Source organism: Mucor mucedo (assembly GCF_025094135.1).
Source record: "Mucor mucedo strain NRRL 3635 chromosome Unknown EV154scaffold_189, whole genome shotgun sequence".
NCBI lineage: Eukaryota > Fungi > Mucoromycota > Mucoromycetes > Mucorales > Mucoraceae > Mucor > Mucor mucedo.
In genome coordinates this window covers 1-18,424 of record NW_026252473.1, presented here as the reverse complement: position 1 = coordinate 18,424, position 18,424 = coordinate 1, and the positions used below count along the sequence as shown (strand labels likewise).

At 34.4% G+C, this 18,424-nt stretch overlaps 7 protein-coding genes across 7 annotated transcripts; 2 read left to right on the top strand and 5 right to left on the bottom strand.

Annotated features, from left to right (window-relative positions):
- Positions 1 to 33: 33 nt before the first annotated feature.
- EV154DRAFT_487544 (uncharacterized protein) lies at positions 34 to 1,772 on the bottom strand (the record flags this gene model as incomplete). The annotated part of the gene is made up of 6 exons (XM_051598987.1): positions 34 to 213; positions 275 to 380; positions 466 to 525; positions 1,187 to 1,362; positions 1,433 to 1,538; positions 1,630 to 1,772. 6 exons carry the CDS (start codon positions 1,770 to 1,772, stop codon positions 34 to 36), a joined length of 771 nt encoding a protein of 256 aa, XP_051451359.1.
- A 1,252-nt stretch (positions 1,773 to 3,024) lies between these two features.
- EV154DRAFT_487543 (uncharacterized protein) lies at positions 3,025 to 3,597 on the bottom strand (the record flags this gene model as incomplete). Its single annotated transcript, XM_051598986.1, has 3 exons — positions 3,025 to 3,204; positions 3,267 to 3,372; positions 3,449 to 3,597. The coding sequence occupies 3 exons, from the start codon at positions 3,595 to 3,597 to the stop codon at positions 3,025 to 3,027; spliced, it is 435 nt and encodes a 144-aa protein (XP_051451358.1).
- A 1,291-nt stretch (positions 3,598 to 4,888) lies between these two features.
- On the bottom strand, positions 4,889 to 5,480 carry EV154DRAFT_579710 (uncharacterized protein; the record flags this gene model as incomplete). Its single annotated transcript, XM_051606591.1, has 3 exons — positions 4,889 to 5,068; positions 5,139 to 5,244; positions 5,332 to 5,480. The coding sequence occupies 3 exons, from the start codon at positions 5,478 to 5,480 to the stop codon at positions 4,889 to 4,891; spliced, it is 435 nt and encodes a 144-aa protein (XP_051451357.1).
- Positions 5,481 to 6,627: 1,147 nt separating this feature from the next.
- EV154DRAFT_452884 (uncharacterized protein) lies at positions 6,628 to 7,050 on the top strand. The gene is made up of 2 exons (XM_051597277.1): positions 6,628 to 6,883; positions 6,959 to 7,050. The coding sequence occupies exons 1-2, from the start codon at positions 6,722 to 6,724 to the stop codon at positions 7,016 to 7,018; spliced, it is 222 nt and encodes a 73-aa protein (XP_051451356.1). The 5' UTR covers positions 6,628 to 6,721; the 3' UTR covers positions 7,019 to 7,050.
- A 2-nt stretch (positions 7,051 to 7,052) lies between these two features.
- Positions 7,053 to 9,808, bottom strand: EV154DRAFT_529148 (uncharacterized protein). Its single transcript, XM_051603642.1, has 7 exons — positions 9,334 to 9,808; positions 9,198 to 9,259; positions 8,936 to 9,130; positions 8,706 to 8,877; positions 8,543 to 8,646; positions 7,824 to 8,467; positions 7,053 to 7,754 (listed from the first exon to the last, which is right to left on the bottom strand). Exons 1-7 carry the CDS (start codon positions 9,510 to 9,512, stop codon positions 7,149 to 7,151), a joined length of 1,962 nt encoding a protein of 653 aa, XP_051451355.1. The 5' UTR covers positions 9,513 to 9,808; the 3' UTR covers positions 7,053 to 7,148.
- Positions 9,709 to 11,509, top strand: EV154DRAFT_431351 (uncharacterized protein; the record flags this gene model as incomplete). The annotated part of the gene is made up of 5 exons (XM_051596603.1): positions 9,709 to 9,808; positions 9,876 to 9,969; positions 10,035 to 10,173; positions 10,234 to 10,584; positions 10,661 to 11,509. 5 exons carry the CDS (start codon positions 9,709 to 9,711, stop codon positions 11,507 to 11,509), a joined length of 1,533 nt encoding a protein of 510 aa, XP_051451354.1.
- A 148-nt stretch (positions 11,510 to 11,657) lies between these two features.
- Positions 11,658 to 13,141, bottom strand: EV154DRAFT_529143 (ribosomal RNA adenine dimethylase-domain-containing protein). The gene is made up of 7 exons (XM_051603641.1): positions 12,991 to 13,141; positions 12,855 to 12,920; positions 12,559 to 12,777; positions 12,194 to 12,462; positions 12,079 to 12,130; positions 11,934 to 12,009; positions 11,658 to 11,869 (listed from the first exon to the last, which is right to left on the bottom strand). The coding sequence occupies exons 1-7, from the start codon at positions 13,109 to 13,111 to the stop codon at positions 11,704 to 11,706; spliced, it is 969 nt and encodes a 322-aa protein (XP_051451353.1). The 5' UTR covers positions 13,112 to 13,141; the 3' UTR covers positions 11,658 to 11,703.
- Between the last annotated feature and the right edge of the window lie 5,283 nt (positions 13,142 to 18,424).

Genomic DNA, 18,424 nt, shown 5'->3' with positions numbered 1-18,424 from the left:
CCTTATATGGTGTAAATGATCACAACAGTTTATCTACGTGGGTGTCCAATCTACAAGGTTTTCTCGTATGGACTCTCCATTTATCTTATAACAAGTGCATACTATATCTTCGAATCTCGATCCTGTAATCACAATACCTGCTCCTCCCTCGCAATGGCCTGTGTATCGTCTAGTCATTTCCCACCTAGCCAGCTTATCAATAGCAAATTTAAACTAGACGTCGAGTTCTAAGTTGAGAGATGTGTATGAAATCATGAGCTGAAATCCAACTTACATGGAGTGTGACGGGTGTATTGCGTCGAATACCAGCAATGCAGTCTTCATCCGTGTATGGACAGCATTCCTTTCCCCCTTGTGAAACCTCTTTACTGAACAAATGTCTATAGAAATTGGAATAATAAGCTCGTATAAGTAGGATGATGGTTGTGTGTAAAAATAGATGAGCGTTTTTTTTTTTTTAGTTACTCAAGATGAACGCCTGAATATGGATTAGACACTGACAAACGAACACGTCTGCTTTCTAATCTATTATACACACAAAATGCGTGTGTGAATTGCGAGAATAATAATTGTAGAGCAAGTAATTTTATAAGAAAGAGCATGATTGATTCTTTTGGCGAAAAAAGAAAAAAAAACAAATTTAATATTTCTTCAAACTTTTTTTATTACGTTATTGTGATACTGATTGGGCCATCCTATTTCCTTTTTTTTTTTTAAAAAACTGTCGACATTTCATTGTCTTTGACGTGTGACAAAAAATAATGATTTATGTGTGATACGCACAGTGATTGTTATTATCGTGTCACTTGTTAAAGTCAATATGACACCATTTTGAGTATTTTTGATTCAGTGCTTTTCTTTCTTTCCCTCGCCCCTCCGACTTTTTTTTTTACAGTTATTTGTTAATCAGACCCATCAGTAAGTTTTCTAAAACAATCACTCATAGATTATTTAATCATCCTAAACTAGATTCAATTGAAGCCTACTCTTTGACTGTACTATGAACAATAAAATGTAAAAATCACATGAAAAACGTACCCTCAATCCACTTTCAAGCAATAAATTAGATAAAATAGCATTTATGAAATCAAAAGGTATATTTGGGGATAATTTCTGCAATGTATTCTAGTGAATATGAACAAAATGTGGGAGGGTATAAAATGACACACATGCTATTTTCATTTACACAGGTGTCCATGTTTCTAATTTTGTTCTTGTGACCTCTCCATTGGCTTTGAAGCATGTAGATTCTAGATTATTAAAATTCGACCCTGTAATGACAAGGCCTGCTCCTCCTTCACAGTACACGGTATAGCGTCTATTGACTTCCCACATTTGAAGCAAATCAAAAGCAAATTTGAACTAAATCATTGAAAGTTTTTTTTTTTTTTTGGTTCAGCACGTCAAATACTTAATTGACTATTTAACTCACATGAAACTTGACGAGAGAATCACGTTGACCACCCGTGACACAATCAGCATTTGTATATGGACAACATTCATTTCCACCTTGATCAATTTCTTTATGAAAAATTCGGCTACAGTTAAAATAAGGTTTATATAAGTATCTGGATTTTTTTTTTTTTTTTTTTTTAAAAAATGTGCATCAATGTATTTATGTATCTTTACTCGGGAGGGGCAACTGTAAATGAACCAATGACTGACAAACGAACACGATCACCCTCTAGCTTGTTATACACACAGAACGCCTGAGTTATTTGACAGCATACTGCCAGTAAGGCTGTTAAATTTAAGAGAAGTCTTGAATACATTTGTGAATCTAGAGTTGGCAATTAAAAATAAAAAAAAAAGATTATCTGATCAATGTAAAGAGTTATTAAAGGGTATTTATAAATGGCTGTGGATTAACCCAATTAATAAAATCCCACGACTGCCGAATAACATCTAGCTATACTATCGAAGATTTATTGTTTTTAAAAATGCAAAGATATAATATTTTGTGTTGAAAATTTCAGGGTTAAACTGTCTAATAGAATACATTTAATTTCATTGAAAAACTTTTGATTGTGCTTTTTTACCCCCCACCTCTTCCCCTATTACTTTCAATCTTTATTCACTATCATTAATTTCAGCGCATAAATTGTACTTTGTTATATGGATCATTTTAAAAACCAGTTAATTTTCAGTTTGAGCAATAGACGATTACAAAAAAAAGGCGACAAATAGCATCAATTAAAATCACTTTCTGAAAAGTATTAAGTTTTATCAGATAATGCACGGAACATTAGCATACAAAAAAACTCACACTAATAGTCACATTAAATTTTTACTATTTTAGCAAATTAAATGTACTGTAAGGTATCCACGATTATCGAAGATTTTTGGAAAAATAAAAATAAAAAACGCAATCTTTGTATTTCAGGTTAATTTGATTGGCTGAAAAATTGGAATGATTACGTCAGCCCTCAATGTTATATAAAAACTAGCTTTAATGAGTTTTAAACCATGGATTGGTGCAATACTAACATTCTCTTCTATAAGAAAATAGGTTTCCTGTAATTTTTGCTTCATTGGGAAGCTGCATCACGCTACCAAACTGATTCTCAAAAAAACATAAAGAAATTATACAATGTAGACACAATTTCAACACGAAAATGAAACTCCCTCTTATAGCATATTTAAGTAACAATGTAATATTTACAGTCGTTCCAGCGCCAAAGGGCGGATAATAAATTGTTTCGAAAGACGGAACGACTGTAAATAACTAGCATGTTAAAAAATGAGAAAATAGGAAGACCCGCGCGCGGAATAAGAAATGACTAAAGCCTATTATATGTCCACAATTAGGGTTTTGTAAAGGGTGTGCTATCCTAAACGACCCAAATATAGTAGGATATAAATATCATTCATACTGTTTAAAATATCTTCTCCACAGATTTTTCTTTAGGTCTTTCTGATTGAATTGTTACTTGTAAAAAAAAAAAAAAAAAATGATGTTTATTTTGCATTGATGATAATCACAAAATGGGGATTCTATATAGTTTACATTAGTTGTACCTGTTATCACACAAGCGCCCAGTGTTGTAATTTTGATCGCACAACCTCTCCGTTTGATTTGAAGCATGTGCATTCTATATTGCTATAATTTGATCCTGTAAGGACAATACCCGCTCCTCCTTCGCAGACAACGTTGTACTGTCGCTTCACTTCCCACATTTCAAGCAAATCGAAAGCAAACTTAAACTAGAAAGGAGATTTATAGTTCAGCACGTAAAATTAACCAAAAGAAAAAAAAAATCGCTTACATATAAAAATACGGGAGCATGACGTTGACCACCAGAAACGCAATCTTTATTATCATATGGACAACATTCACTCTCACCTTGATCAATTTCTTTAGAAAACTTTCGGCTAATAGAAATGTAACGTATCAATAAAAAAAAAGGGGGGGGGGGAGTGTATATGTATGAATATAGAGGTATCTTACTCTGGAGGGGCGCTTGTAAATGGACCAGTTACTAACATACGAACACGATCACCTTCTAGTTTATTGTATACGCAGAATGCCTGAGTTATTTGAGAGAAGAGTAACAGTGATATTGTAATTTTTAAAAGAACGTTCATAGATAGGTGCATACAAAGCAATAATGGGGTAGCTTGAGTTACAAATAAAATATGTAGAGATATTTATATAACTATATTTTTTTTTTTCGTCGTGCGCGTCATTATCTTTAGTTGTGAATCCCGAGGTTTTCTTTATTTAAACCGATAACCTGAGGTACAATTATAACATGAACAACTTGCTACTTATGTAGTGAAACTTATGCAAATAATACAAATACAGGATATGCATGGCTTTTATTTTCAGGGTCATAAATAAACACACATCATAACGTTTAAGCATTATTGATTGTGAATTCAAGGCTACCCCCTTCTTTTATATTGGCATCCTCAAAAAAATTAAATAATTTAAAAATTAAATCAACACTAAGATTTAAAAAAAAAGTGGTTGCATAAAATAATATTACGGGACAAAGAAATTATTAATGTAAAATGATTCTAAAGTGTGATAATCTAATGAAAAATTAAATAGATACACATTTACAATCACAAATTTTATTTAGCTTTCATTTTTTTTTTCTGTAGCCTTGTTTAAATGTTGTATAGTATTCACAATTATTAAAGACATAAAAGTACATTGGAAACATAATAAAAAAAATTCATTATCCTTAATTTAACTTTTACGAAAAGCGCTACACCAATGTGATTGGCTGAAAAAACACAAATGCTTACATCACATCATTTTTAAATATAAATTTAACAATTTTTTTTCTTGTTTTGCGCGGTTTTGTATTCATCTTGTACACTCTTTGAATTTAGGAAGAAATAGACACCAGTCGGAAAAAGTCTATAAAGTTTTTTTTATTCGATTCTCAAGCATCTTTTAATAGATTTTCTTAGTCTGTTTTCAGGCATAATTTTAAAATTTGGACGAACTGGTAAAGGCATCATTGATCTCTTAATTACCTCCAGAGACATAATATGTTGGCGAATCATGCAACATATACATCAGAGTTAATGTGACAAGGGTAGTCATCTCTTTTTTCTGAAAGAAAACAACAATTGTTTTTCGCATTTCAGACTACAAAAAGAAGGGAAAAGGCTAGAACAGGTTTGCAACAAGTACATGCATTTTTTTTTTTTTGTGATTTAAGGCCAGGATTGTCTAAATGTAACTGTATTTTATACAAAAACTTAGATAGCCAATTACCATATGAATCTCTTTTTTGGTTGCGATTCTTTTACTACTTCTTTTTTTTATAGGCCTTGATGAGAGGTTGGATTATTTTGTTTTGTTTGGGAAGGATATTTATTTGTATTAATATAGAAAAAAAAAAAGGTGAACCGATGCCATGCTTTTCTCATTTTATGCAAGTGTCCAATGTTCTAGTTTTTCTCGGGTAAAATTTCTATTCGCTTTAAAACATGTTGCTTCAATATTATTATAATCAGAACCTGTCAGGACGATACCTGCTCCTCCTTCACAATGAACGACGTATTGCCTTTTCACCTCCCACATCTCAAGCAAATCAAAAGCAAAATAGACCTAACAATTTGAGACTCCCAAATTCAGTTTTTATAAATAAGCAATCACGTAAAATACACATTTTACCTACACTTAGTATGATAGGAGAATCACGCTGTCCGCCAGAAACACAGTCTTCGTTCGTATAAGGACAACATTCTCTTTCACCTTGAGCGATTGTTTTTGTAAACATTCGTCTAATTGAAAAAAAAAAAAATGAATTTCATGAACAAAGAAATGCAGAGTTTTTTTTGTGTATGTACATGAATATTATTGGTTCTTACTTTGTAGGAGCCGTTGTATGTAGGTTGGATACTTTTATACTGACACGCTCACCTTCTAGTTTATTATATACACAGAATGCCTGGGCTAATTGAGAGAAGAGGAATAGTAAAGGCGTAAGTTTTAAAAAAAGCTTTGAACACGGAGGCATGTGAGGGGATGATGAAATTTTATATTATTTTAGCAGCGAATGAAGTGAGGGCGATATTTATATGCTTTTTTTTTATCGTTCTTTTCATTCTGCAAAAAAAAAATCAATGCATGTCTTAATTAACAATTGCAATCTAAAACGATATCGAGTTGTACCATCAATATTTTATTATCCGTTAAAAAAGTGTGTAAAACACTGGCACTTTCTAAACTTAACTAAAATTTCAGCGTCACGAATAATGACAGGGTATTTTTGATTGTATTTTTCCAAATTCTAGCCCTACTTGTGTCTTTTTTCATGAGTGAATTTTGACGAATGAAGAACACAGTGCTTAGCACTCCGTATATGTCTTTTTTTTTTATTTTGTTCATGAAATCTTGTAGCACAAATGTTTTTTAAAAAATGGGATCAGTACTTTTGTACGTCATACAAATATAAAAGTTATCATCAATTTCAGAATAGTCATGCGTATCTACAAAGAAATAATATCAAAAATTAGTGCAGATATAATAAAATTCTCTTACCCATGGTATTTGTAGTTGATTCCGAGACAGGTACATTAATTTTAAAAGGATCGATTTATGGGTAAATCTAATGACAAAGACAAACACCTGATTTTTTTTTTAACTAGGCAGTAGACTACGTAGACGATAGTGATGATGCTTTTATACTTGATAAATTCCATGTAGAAAATTTTAAATTATTCATGTTAGACCTTTTATTTGATATCATTATTGCTAAGCTCAGTCTCACAAGTTATAGTTTTTTAACATGAGATTTAATTTATTGTCCTTCTTACTAAAAAGACTCTTCTGTAAACATATGGTGGTCCAGGCTTATTCCCGCATTTATTCAAGCCAAGCACCACACTTGATTTGCGTTTAGGAATTGCGGTTTAGAAAAAAAAAGGTGTAAACGGGAAAAGAAAGAAAAAAAAATGATCGCATTCAGGTCCAAATGCCAGGGCTATTTACTGTATTGCTTTTTTTTTTTTTCACAGCATTTAGGATTTAGCTTCGTTAACAGTCGACTGCCCATCATGCGCGGGAATTCAAAGATGGAGGGTGTGTGTAGGTATGAATCGTGACGTAAGTAATTTTTCTTCAACCCTTGCGGGGCATTCTAGATAATTTTGCTTTTTGGGTGTGTGGAGAAAAGTGGTAGAGCGGGGAACTGTAAAAGAGAAGTCCAAAATATTGTTCTCTTTTTTTTTTTTTTTCTACAACTTACAATACATTAAAATGGCTGAAGGACTCAAGATCGATCCCGCAATTGAGAGATGGGCACATCTCCGTGAAAACACTCATCTCTATTTCAAGTGGAATCAAAGAAACACCAGAAGATCTTTATTCTGGGGTATTGTTATTCCCGTTGGCCTCACAGTCATCTCTTATGGAACAGACGTAAAATCAGATATATATTTTAGAAAATGGATTTCAAATTGGATAATTGACACTTTTTTTTTTTATATAATGTAGCGTAAATGGAACTTTGCTGCTGCTCAAACAAAGGAAGATTTAACACCTACCAAGGCCTAATTTTACACAAGAAAATAAATCGATTTGATAAAAAACAGGAAGAATGACGGGGTCTTTTTTTATGTTTCTATATACACATTTTTTTTTTTTTTACCGAGCTTCCTTATTTTTTTTTTGGGTTTGTTTATTTCTACAGGGCATCAAAGTTAATAATATGGAGAGCTTTTCTTCTTTCCATTTCATCCTCTCGCTTTTCCATGGTTCGCAAAACAACAACAACAATCGCCAGAATAACAGAAGCAGCTACCAGTACACCTAAAACCCAAGGCACGTAATCGGCTGGCTTGATGTATAATTCGACTTTCCAAGAAGAACTATCTTGCACATGATCCGGTTGGTAAGGCAGGAATACGAGTTGAGAATTAGGAATGACACCTTCGTAGAAAAAGTAATTCTTTTCTTGATGACGAGAAACGCCCGCAAACAATTCTTCCACGTAGTTGTTCGTTCTACCTAAACCAAACAGACAGTAAGGTGTCTGAAGTGAGAGATAACCTGATTGTGATAATTGCGTCATATGGTGTGATCGCTTCACGCCAGATGTATCCAATACCGTGAATTTTAATGAGGCACCGGGATAGCTGACACCATACGCCTCTAAATTACTGACACCGTTGGATACTAACCCTTTCAAAAAGAAGGCGTCATTGAAAAAGTTGTTGATGACAAAATTAGGTGTACGACCTGCATTTGTTTCCTTCAGATTCCGTTGTAACACCAACATGTCTAAAGAACCCTGAATTTTTTTTGAGGGGGGGTTTTTAAATACAGAAATTCTAAAACTATCAGGACTTATATAACTTACATCTTCGTCAATATCAAAAAAGGCAGCTTGACTTGGATTAGAGATACTGGTTAAATCCTCGGCGCCTGTTGTGATAACAGTGAAGGTTCTTCTTTCGGCGAGTGCAGCATTAGCAGAGCAAAGTGTACTATCACACAGGATGGATTGGAGTAGAATGACTCGCTCACTTGTCGTCACTAATAAGTCAGGGTAGCCATCCATGTTATAATCTCCCGTGTGGATCGGAATAGGTAATTTTCCTCTAAAATTGCCATCAATGATCCGAATAAACTCTTTATCACTTAAATGAGCATTGATGTCGTAAATCACATAATCTTTGGAATTAGGCTTAGAGAGATCAAATGAAAAATTTGGATCGGCCACGCACAAGTCTCGAGCGTTTCTGCAATTGACTATATTTTCTTTTGACTTGGAGCATAAACCCATTTGTTGGTTGTAAACGACGTGAACTGAACAAGCGGTACCTGCACATACAGGGAATACCATATCAATAGATCCATCACCATCGATATCTGAGAAACTAATGGGACCTGCTCCAGTAGGTAAATCCGCCACGGAGGACAATTTAAAACCATCTTTTCTATCATTCATCCAAATTTGAATTGATTGTTTTCCTCCAGCTGCACCACAAACAAATACCAGATCTACTTGCATTAATTAGCACAAATCAAATAATAAAAACAAATCTGATCTGTTTTTATTTTATTTTATTTTTTTACCTGCTAAACAATCTCCATTTAAATCTACAAATGCATTTGAGTGTGGGTTAGCCCAAATACATTTGTCTGTAGACTTTTTATCGAAAAGAGTAGATGCTGAAGTTCTAGAAGATAATACAGTGAGTGATTTGAAACGTTATGGGAAGGAAATCTCTAGATTTACAAATTAAACAATGAAGACGTATTTGATGATTCGGGCAGAGCGGTGTTCATCCATATCGAAAGTTCATCAGTATCTTTTGCGTAACCAAGGATATCTGTTTTCATATCACCATTGATGTCTAATACAATTGGTAAAGAATCCTGTGCTGAAGGTAATTTTATGGTCTCCGATTCTGATACAAATAATTTCAGTAAGTGTAGATATGCAAAAAAAGGGGGGTATATATTTACCAAAAGTATCATTGCCGTTGCCAAAATATATTTGCATTTTTATTTCCTTGGAAGGGTTCTTTTCTGGATTCTGTTCCCCCATTAATAACAAGTCTAGCTTTCCATCATAATTGTAATCACCAGGAACAACGTTAGTAATTATAAATCCAGGTTGAATAGTTTTCGAACTTGGTAGGGCTTTAAAAGTAAAGGCCTCTAAAAGAACGAGTTTAATATTTAACAATGTTGTTATTTCTTTTTTTTTTTCTTTTTTCTTTTTTACCGTGGTTCCAAAGATAGACAGACACAGAGGTTTGATCTGCACTCAATATGAACACATCGGTGCTATGATAAATATTTCTTTTAGTTTTTTTTTTTTTTTTACAACAAGCCAAAAAAGCGTTTTAAGGATATTTTACAACTTATCGCCGTTAAAGTCACCAAATGCCGCAATAGTTCCATCAATCTCATCCAGTCCAATCGTCTGTGGTTCGAGATTATATAATTTATTTTTAGGAAATCGAGTTCCATATTGAAAGTTCTGTGCCAATGCAAGTGTCGGTAGAAGGGGTAATAGTAGCCAATTTAATGCCTTCATTAATTAAAAGGAAATGGTGTAGACGAAGAGAGCCAAGAGAAACCCAAAAAGAAATGCAGTGAGATCTTTTCTGCAAAAGGAAATTCACTCTTCCCAGTGACTGCATAAAATCGGGTTCTTTCACACAAAAAAAAAAAAAAAGCTTTGCCCCGAACCTTTTTTTCTCTTTTTTGATACTTTACTGTTATAGGCCAGAATGCGTATTTGTTATTATGACTTGCTCGGCGTTGAACGTCAAGCAACTGCTCTTGATATCAAAAAAGCGTATAGAAAGCAAGCCTTGATCTGGCATCCGGGTAAGAAAAAGGGGAGGGGAAACACTTTATTTTAAACCAGAAACAAAAAAACATTGACATGGTGTAGATAAAAACGGTGACAGAATTGGAGAAGCCACAGAACGTTTCTCGTTAATTCAAGAAGCATATGAAGTTCTGTCCGACGACCAAGAGAGATCTTGGTATGTTTTTATTATTGCTATAAAAGATTTTTTTACCTCATTCTGAATTTTTTTTTTGTAAAAAGGTATGACGGTCATCGTGATTCGATTTTATGTGGCGATGACAGTAAAAACCAAAGAGATAGTAGTGCTGGTACAAACGCTGAAGATTTAATGAGATACTTTAGTGTCTCCGAATTTAAAGGATATGAAGACACACCAAAGGTAAATACATTAAATATATATATATATGGTATAATGAAAGTTAAATAATCTTTTTTTCAGGGATTCTACAATGTCTATCGCAACCTGTTTCAAAAGCTCGCAAATGAAGAAGAGGAAGCGTATCGTAATAACCCACCTGAGGACGAGGATGAAAGACATTCAGCGACATCTTACCCGTTATTTGGAAATGCAAGCACACCTTATGCAGATGCCGAGGGCTACTTGGGCTACGGTGCCTATGTCAAGGATTTTTATGGTGCTTGGTCAAACTTTACATCCTATAAATCCTTTATCTGGATGGATAAGTGGAGGTTATCGGATGCTCCTAGTAGACTTGTAAGAAGAGCCATGGAGAAGGAAAATAAAAAAGCAAGAGAGACTGGTAGAAAAGAATATCAAGATACTGTCAGAGTAAGTACTACAAAACAAATATACGGTAAAACTTGTTGATCGCTCATACTGCCCCCCCCCCTTGCGGTTTCGGTAGAATCTTGCAGAGTATGTTCGTAAACGTGATCCCAGAGTAAAAGCATATTTAGTGGAGGAACAGAAAAGAAAGGAAGGTGTTGCTGCGGACCTGAAGGCACGTGTGCAACGTGAGAAGCAAGAGTTGCAAGCAAAAGCGGCTGATTACCAAACACCTGAATGGGCTAAAGTAGAACAAGAAGAGGTATTCACAGACGAGGAAGATGACAAAGAGGAAGAGGTGATGGATGAGTTTTATTGTGTTGTATGTGACAAAGCCTACCGAAGTGAGAAACAGTTTACAACACATGAAAGTAGTAAGCGACATTTAGAAAATGTCGAGATACTTCGTCAAGAAATGCTTGCGGATGAAGAAAATTTCGGCATGGAGAATATATCTGAAGAGATAGATCCAGGAATTCCTATAGAATTAGAACAGGTATCTGACCAAATAGACGATCTAGACTTGGAAGAGGTAGTGTCCTCTAATAAAAAAAACAAGAAGAAGAATAAAAAGAAGGCAGCTCCTCGTTGGGGATATGATGAAGATGATGTCCCTGAAGATTTAGATGATATGGATGCACTTGCTGCTGCATTAGAGGAAGAAAGAACACGAAGAAGAAGAAAAGGCGGTAAACCATCACCATCAGTCGTCGTTACAGAGGAGACAGCAAGTAAAGAACCTGTTACTGAATCAATAATAGTCGAATCAGAGGCTGTACCTGTGGAAAAAGAAAGTGCCAAAACTAAAAGAGAGAAAAGAAAGGAAAAGAAAAAGTTGAAGGAGGAAAATGAACTTACAGAGGTAAAAATAGAAGATGAACCATCCCCCCCCCCCTTGCTCTCCATACTTATTTCGTCCATAGAATGATTGTAATGTTTGTGGAGAAAAGTTTGACACAAGAAATATGCTCTTCAGTCATATTAAAGATACCGGACATGCCTTAGCCATTTCTGAACCCCAACAGGGTAAAGGGAAGAAAGGAAGCAAAAGACGTTGAGAAATTGTACATTGTAAATAAATCTATTAATTAAAAAAGTTTATTTTTTTTTCTTCTGTATTCTTTATGTGAAAACAGAGGAATCTTCAAATAACACTCTAGGTCTTAAGGGCCACTCGTCGAATTTTAACGCAACTTCATTTAATTGTGCTGCTGTCATTTGTCCCACAAGTATGTTGGAATCAAAGGATAATCTAGGAAGAATAATGTCGGCACCAGGCCCCAATGTTCTATAATCAAACAATTCGTCATTAGACACCCACTGCACTATGGAGGTAATGCGTATTCACTTACTTGACCATATGTTTAAGTGATTTCTTTTGCATAACAAACAAATGTTTCAGGACATACTCAAAAACATCCCATTGGGCTATACCATATAATTTAGTCTATGTCATTTTGTAACACACACACACACACACAAAAGGGTGATGCTTACCTGTTATTTGACTTTTTTCAAATGGCACGATGTGTATAAGGTGATATAAAGACTGCAAGAGAGAGAATTTCAGATAGGGGCAGTTTCATTTAATAGCAACTATAGATATACTTACGCTGGGATACATATCATCAGGTTCTGTTGAGCAAATCAATTTAACATCAGCAGAAGCCTCTGCAATAACACTCATTTTACATCTAATGTGATTCCTTGGTGGAGCCACAAACTTTTGGTATAAAGTATCTGGCACCCAAAAGGCCATTTGGATACGACCTAGAGTATGCATTGCCATTTTATTTACAATGCAGGTAGCAAACTGAGCTAATAGTTGTTCTCCTCTACTGCCTTTAGGCAATGTACCTGTAAATAAAATATCGGGGTGTACTAGAAGGCAAATTGTATAAGATTTTCATTTTCCTCCCCCCCATTCTCATACATATATGTCCATCTGTGTGTGTGTGTGTGTGCAGGGTAAAATACCTTCAGTCCAGTCTTTGGTTTCCATGTTACCGATATATTTGGGATCCTTTAATTCGTTGTAAGCTTCCCAATCATACCCATCTTTCTTCAGAACTTCCAAGACACCTTGGGATTCCTGGGCCATGCCCTCCATCCAATGATTATATAACACTTGGGGTTCTAAAGAAATGACTCGCTTAAATCCAATATCCTTTAAAGCTCTTGTCCACACACCTAAGCCTAAAATCGAAATTTGAAAGTGTTCATTAAGAACGTCTTTTTATTTTTAATTTTTCTGAACATTGCAAATAGCTTACCAGGGTATATTTCGACTGCGGTCATGTCATTCACTTTAGGAAGTTTCATTTGTTGTATGCCATGGGCTGTTATAAACAAAAATGTCAAATACACTGGGGGATCATTCTCTTTTTTTTTTTAGAAGGATATGTCTACCTGCTATGGAGGGACTACCAAGTGTTATTCTAGGTGAAGCACTTCTATATCTAAACCCTTTCGACCATTCTGAAACTGTCGGCAGCTTGTTTGTAAAGTCGACAAGTTTAACTTTACTCATGGTTTTTTTTTTACAGCGAAAAAAAAAAAAGGAATGGTTCAAAAAAAAAAAAAAAAAAAAAAAAAAAAACCTCGGTACACCCTTGACAGATCAACTCCGCTAAACATTTTTGAAAAACCGCAAAGGAATTACAGTAACTGTTTGGGAACGCGATCTTGACTGAAAAAACGCTCTTTTATTATAAGAACATGGAGTCAATCTTGTACAACCTTAAAGCCACAATACATGGTTTCAACTGGGTTCTTTATAAAATCGATACTTAAAATTTGGGAAGGAATATGTATAGCAAAATAACTTTTTGGATTCGAGCGAGCAACCGATCGAAGTTCCTCGCTCAGTTAAAAAAATTGATAGTAGTCACTTTAAATTCAAGGCTGCAAAAAGATGGACAATAACATTTTCTATTAACAATACTCTCAACGGCATTATTCTTTTTGCTTTTTAATTTCTAATTTTAATGGTTTAGACTTATACAATCAATTGTAGATTAACAAACAAAATTTAAAAAAATCCAGTCTTCTCAAATAAATGATACAAAAATTTAGGCTTAACTTGATTAAGTCGAACATTTGTACTGGTTGTACTTAGTAGAAGCTATTAATAAGCTTTCTTGGTTATAGGATTCTACTTGTTTAACATATGGGGGACCGGGAGAAAACATCAATGTCGTTGAGGGCACCGGGAAGACCAAAAAAAAAAAAAAAATGCCATATTTAAAGGTCTTGAGAAGCTACGGCCTCCAAAATAATGGTTGGTCAACCACTTCTACCAGTAAAATGCCCATGATGAGCAGGTGGGCAGTTCTTCCATTGCCAATGCATGTAATTGATTGATGCAAGCATACCCAGGAAGCCTCTCTCTCTCTCCGTTAATTGCCAACATACGATCCACATCCTCTTGCGTTGGAGTTTTTCATATACTCCTCCTTATACACAGTACAATAGCTTGTGCGAATCTTTTTAAGGATTCTTGGACGATTGATTTGGCTATGGAAATATTCTCGTCAATTGCGTCCGCTTCTACTCCATAAGCCAGTTGACGCATGACTGATGTTACCTTCTGGAGTGGCGAAAACCCCCCCCCCCCCTGGACGTGGGCGGCATCATACGTTTGCTCAAAGTAACTATCATGAGCCGTCACTGTTTTGTTGATTCTCAAAAAAAAGAGACTTTTCTTCATTCAATATCTTCTACGAAAGACAGCGTCGGAATATACTGGCTTTTCCGAAAAGTATTCATTCTTGAGCCTTTCATGTCCTTCTTTACGTCCTCTCAGTAATATTTTAAAAGCTTTCATAAGAGTAACATGCATTTTATAATAATCCTCCACGGGGTCATTGCCAAATAGTCTTTCGAAAGTGAAAGCGAAAGAAAATTATGACAGGCACTTTTTTCCAAACAAACGGCTGTGGAAATTTCAGAATAATAAATTTGTCCACAAAAAAAAAAAAAAAAAAAAAAAAAAAAAAAAATTATATATCTAAATATATGACATGCAAATATATGGGTTATAGCGCCTTTAATTCAAGTGAATAGGGGGTCAATTACATCATAGAATTTTTTACAAACTTTTATTTTAATAATAAAAAAAAAAGCACACGATCTCAGGATCTTTTTTGATCCTGTACAACGTATTCTGGCTGTCATGCATTTCTTTTATTTGTTAAACCCAGAGAGCGGAATTCGGATTGAAGGTTAATTTATTAGCATGATTTTAAACTAAAACCTGAAACAGGAGATCGTGTAAATACTTGACACTACACGGATGAAATATATGGTTTTTCGTTGTTACTGAGAAACATCAGTATTGGCAACAGCATGGATACACTATATTGACTAATAATAGAATATTATAATCTGCTGGTGTCTGTGGCGGTTGATGTTTACAGAATTTGTTTATGGTCATTACTATTTTAAATACATGTCGTCATCTGTTTACATAGATTAAGTAATGAAAAAAAGATTAAAAATCTATATAGCGTTATCTATTGGCTGTCACCGGATTCATCCATATAGAAGCTTCTCGACCCCCAGATAGTAGAGTGAAAAACAAAAGAAAAAAAAAAAAACGAAAAAAAAAAACCGAAGAAAACACCTCACAAGATATCTTTGGCAGATGAAGTATATAATCACTATAACCTCGTCCCATAAAATAATAAGATTCACGTACTCTCAAAGCATGTCGTTATTAAAGGGAAGCAGATGAATACTTTATCAGGCCTTTTGGAAGGAGCATATCATATTTTTTTAGACCATAACAAAAAAAGGACAGGATGTTTTCTTTTTCTTCAAGGCATACCCGTCTATAGTCTCTCAACAAGAAAGCTCTCAACAAGAAAATTATACTTAGATGCACACATGAAAGTAGAAACAAAACTTTACTTTATTATTATAAAAAAAAAAAAAAAAAAAAAAAAAAAGGTTGAGAGAAACAAGAAAGATGGGGATGAAGTCCCCAAAATAAAGTCTTCGTACTAGTATCAGCCATCTTCTATCAGAATCATTTGTTCTCCTGTGTGATATTAAACCATCATCTACAAAGGAAGCAAATTAATGCCACTAGGTATCAGCAAAGTTCTTAGGGTCATATTCATCCAATAGAGGTTCTTTATCCATGAAGAAGTCATCCCTTACTAGTAACAATAGGCCGCAATAACTACTATACTTGAGTTATTGAAATGGATAAATAAAAGAATGAAGAAGAAAAACAAAGAAAAAGATAATTTCTCATCTTATATAATCTTTTTTTTTTTCTGGGTTACACGTATTTCTAAATTCACAACTGCGCAGGACTTAAAAAAAAAAAGACGTGTAGTGTCCTGACTTATCATTGATTCGAACGTTAAGTTCCTGTAGCGATTGTATTCTAAAAACCAATCATGTTCCAAATATTATAGAAAAAAAAACTATACTCGTGTTCTAGTGTTCAAAAAGAACATCGGTTGTTTAAGAGAAAGAGAGAAATTAGGAGTGTGTTGCCATGGGTGGGGCAGGAAAAAAAAAAAAAAGGATCTTATACAAATTCAAGTCGACCAATAAGACACTTGTCACAAAACTTTTCTCTTTCTTTTTGGTTTTTCACAATTGCAAGTTTATTCAGACTGGATCTGTTTATGGCAGCGATTCCACCTTTAGCTTCCTAAAGTTTACGAGACCACATAGCACTTCAAATATGAAGGGATACTTTTTCTAATTTCCGCTATTTCTTTTCGTGTCAAAAGTATACACGAAATGACTAGATTATTATAAGCGACAACGAATAAGACTTAACCTCTCCACTACCTAGAGGTTGCTTGTGGAAAGGGCTTAATGAAGCAAAAGACAGACGACTTGACATTGTTAGACCTGAAAAGGAACCCCCTTCCGAAATCTGATCCCGAAAGCAAGAAGGAAACATCGCAATCCTTTGTAGTAACGTCAACAGAACATCGCCAGTTATTCATCAGTAAATTGTATTTGGCCTTCATTGGGGATGAAAAAAAAAATGAAAGGGAATCAGGCGGCAAAGCTGAGACTTGGTAAAACTCTGACGACGTAAAGCTCGAAACCACACATCAGGACCCACATGGCTAAAGGTATTCACGGTAATTGGCATGGCAGCGAAAATCACTTTAGGTAGGCATCTTTGGATCTAATGTTGTAAGGCTGTCTTTTTAACAATGTAGACAAATAGTATCAGAGTTGGTTTCAGGTACACACGCTACGAAAATAACAAGCCTTGATTTACCGAATTGGCCATAATTGGTATGATATCGGAGAACTCAAACTAAAATACTACTATAGTGGGAGTAATTTCTGGGTTTACGTTCAGTAAACTAAATGTGTCTTCTCCGAGAAACCCTCCAAGTATGTAATGGGAAGAGAATCGCGCTCAAATATATAGATCAGGAACAGGGAGAAACAATCTGCTGCTGAAAGGAAAGCATCGTGCAAGAATGGTTCAAAACGAAAGTTTAACAACTGGTAAAATTATGACAAGCTGAAGTTGGCCTAGTTCACGTAATTGATCAGTAGAAACCTCTGTACGCCTTATCTTGATCAAAAATAAACCCTACATAAACTGAATATCAATGCTTATCTTTAAAAAAAACTGGTCTGTTGATGGCAATAAATAGGTTGAATAGTAGTCATTTGTTTTATAACAAGATCGGAAAGAATTTAATGCTGATATAGAGTACTTTGATTGAATGCTTTGATTAAAAATAGGTTTAGATGCGTGACTAAGAAGTATAAAATAAAATAAAGCTTACTTTAACCGAGTCCAATCAAATATCTCTACAGGCCTGAAGGATACAGGTAAATACTAAGAGCTCTTTAAATACAACGCAAGTGCCATGAAGGGGGGGGGGGAGGGGCGATAAATTTGAGTAAAGACGCATCTAATTAAGAGTAACGAGTAAGTAAGGTTGCAATATTTTGTTTTTTTGATGAGCGTAGAATGAAGCCAAACTTACATACATGCTCGCAATATCCTTTCTTATTCTACAAAAAGAGGAAAAGCAGCTTCATCCCTTGAATGAATAAAACCAGTTACTGTATAATTAAGAAACGTTCATTAGTAAAGTGTGAAAGTAGTAACACTAAAAAGTTATTAAGCTAACGTGCCACCAAGCTTAAACCTGATAAATCTTTTGCACTTTTTTAAATCCAATTTTATACCCCAAAAACGTTTTTCTACAAATCGCTGACAGAAGAACAATTGTAACAATGTTTTTAAACAATAATATGAAAACAGTTTACATTTTTAGTTATCAAAAAAGTTTAGTGATAGCCATCAAACATTATTGGTGTTGAAATATTTAAGCGGGGGAGTATAGGAGGGGAGGCCCATCATTTGAAAAACAAAAAGAGCATAAGGTAATTTTTAACGCCCGACAATCATTTCAGCCAATAAAACAGCAGGAAATGGCTAAAACTGTAACTTTTTTTTAAAAAGCTATGAACTTCATCAGTTTTAATTTTGATAACTTCGCAATAGCTTTAAGTTTTAGATGCAATGTTGGCAACCATTTCTTCTGTGAAGAATTTTTAATTTATTTATAAAAAAAAGTCTATTTACCATCAGAATTGTTAGGGCGCTCATAAATTTCTGTGGGATGGTAAATAGAGTTCCGACAGTTGGAGGGCGTACACAATGTCGATCTTATCGAAGCTATCAACTTTATTAATACAACTTTTTTTTCTTTTTTTTATTTCAGATTACAATAATAAAAGTATTAAAGAGTAGTTCTTCTGTCATCGATTTTAAATTTATTTATAAAAATGTCTGTTTATTATTAGTCATTAGTGCGCTTATAAATTTCTGTGGGGGGCC

What these genes read in the sequence shown, in the direction of transcription:
- EV154DRAFT_452884 (XM_051597277.1), top strand. Translation starts at nt 6,722, where the DNA reads ATGGCTGAAGGACTCAAGATCGATCCCGCAATTGAGAGATGGGCACAT. An exon ending in TCATCTCTTATGGAACAGAC is followed by an intron (nt 6,884 to 6,958) that starts GTAAAATCAGAT and finishes TATATAATGTAG; the next exon opens with CGTAAATGGAACTTTGCTGC.
- EV154DRAFT_529148 (XM_051603642.1), bottom strand. Translation starts at nt 9,512, where the DNA reads ATGAAGGCATTAAATTGGCTACTATTACCCCTTCTACCGACACTTGCA. An exon ending in TGTCTATCTTTGGAACCACG is followed by an intron (nt 9,131 to 9,197) that starts GTAAAAAAGAAA and finishes TCGTTCTTTTAG; the next exon opens with AGGCCTTTACTTTTAAAGCC. An exon ending in TTTTTGATATTGACGAAGAT is followed by an intron (nt 7,755 to 7,823) that starts GTAAGTTATATA and finishes AAAAAAATTCAG; the next exon opens with GGTTCTTTAGACATGTTGGT.
- EV154DRAFT_529143 (XM_051603641.1), bottom strand. Translation starts at nt 13,111, where the DNA reads ATGAGTAAAGTTAAACTTGTCGACTTTACAAACAAGCTGCCGACAGTT. An exon ending in AACCAAAGACTGGACTGAAG is followed by an intron (nt 12,463 to 12,558) that starts GTATTTTACCCT and finishes TTTGCCTTCTAG; the next exon opens with TACACCCCGATATTTTATTT. An exon ending in CTGATGATATGTATCCCAGC is followed by an intron (nt 12,131 to 12,193) that starts GTAAGTATATCT and finishes TCTCTCTTGCAG; the next exon opens with TCTTTATATCACCTTATACA.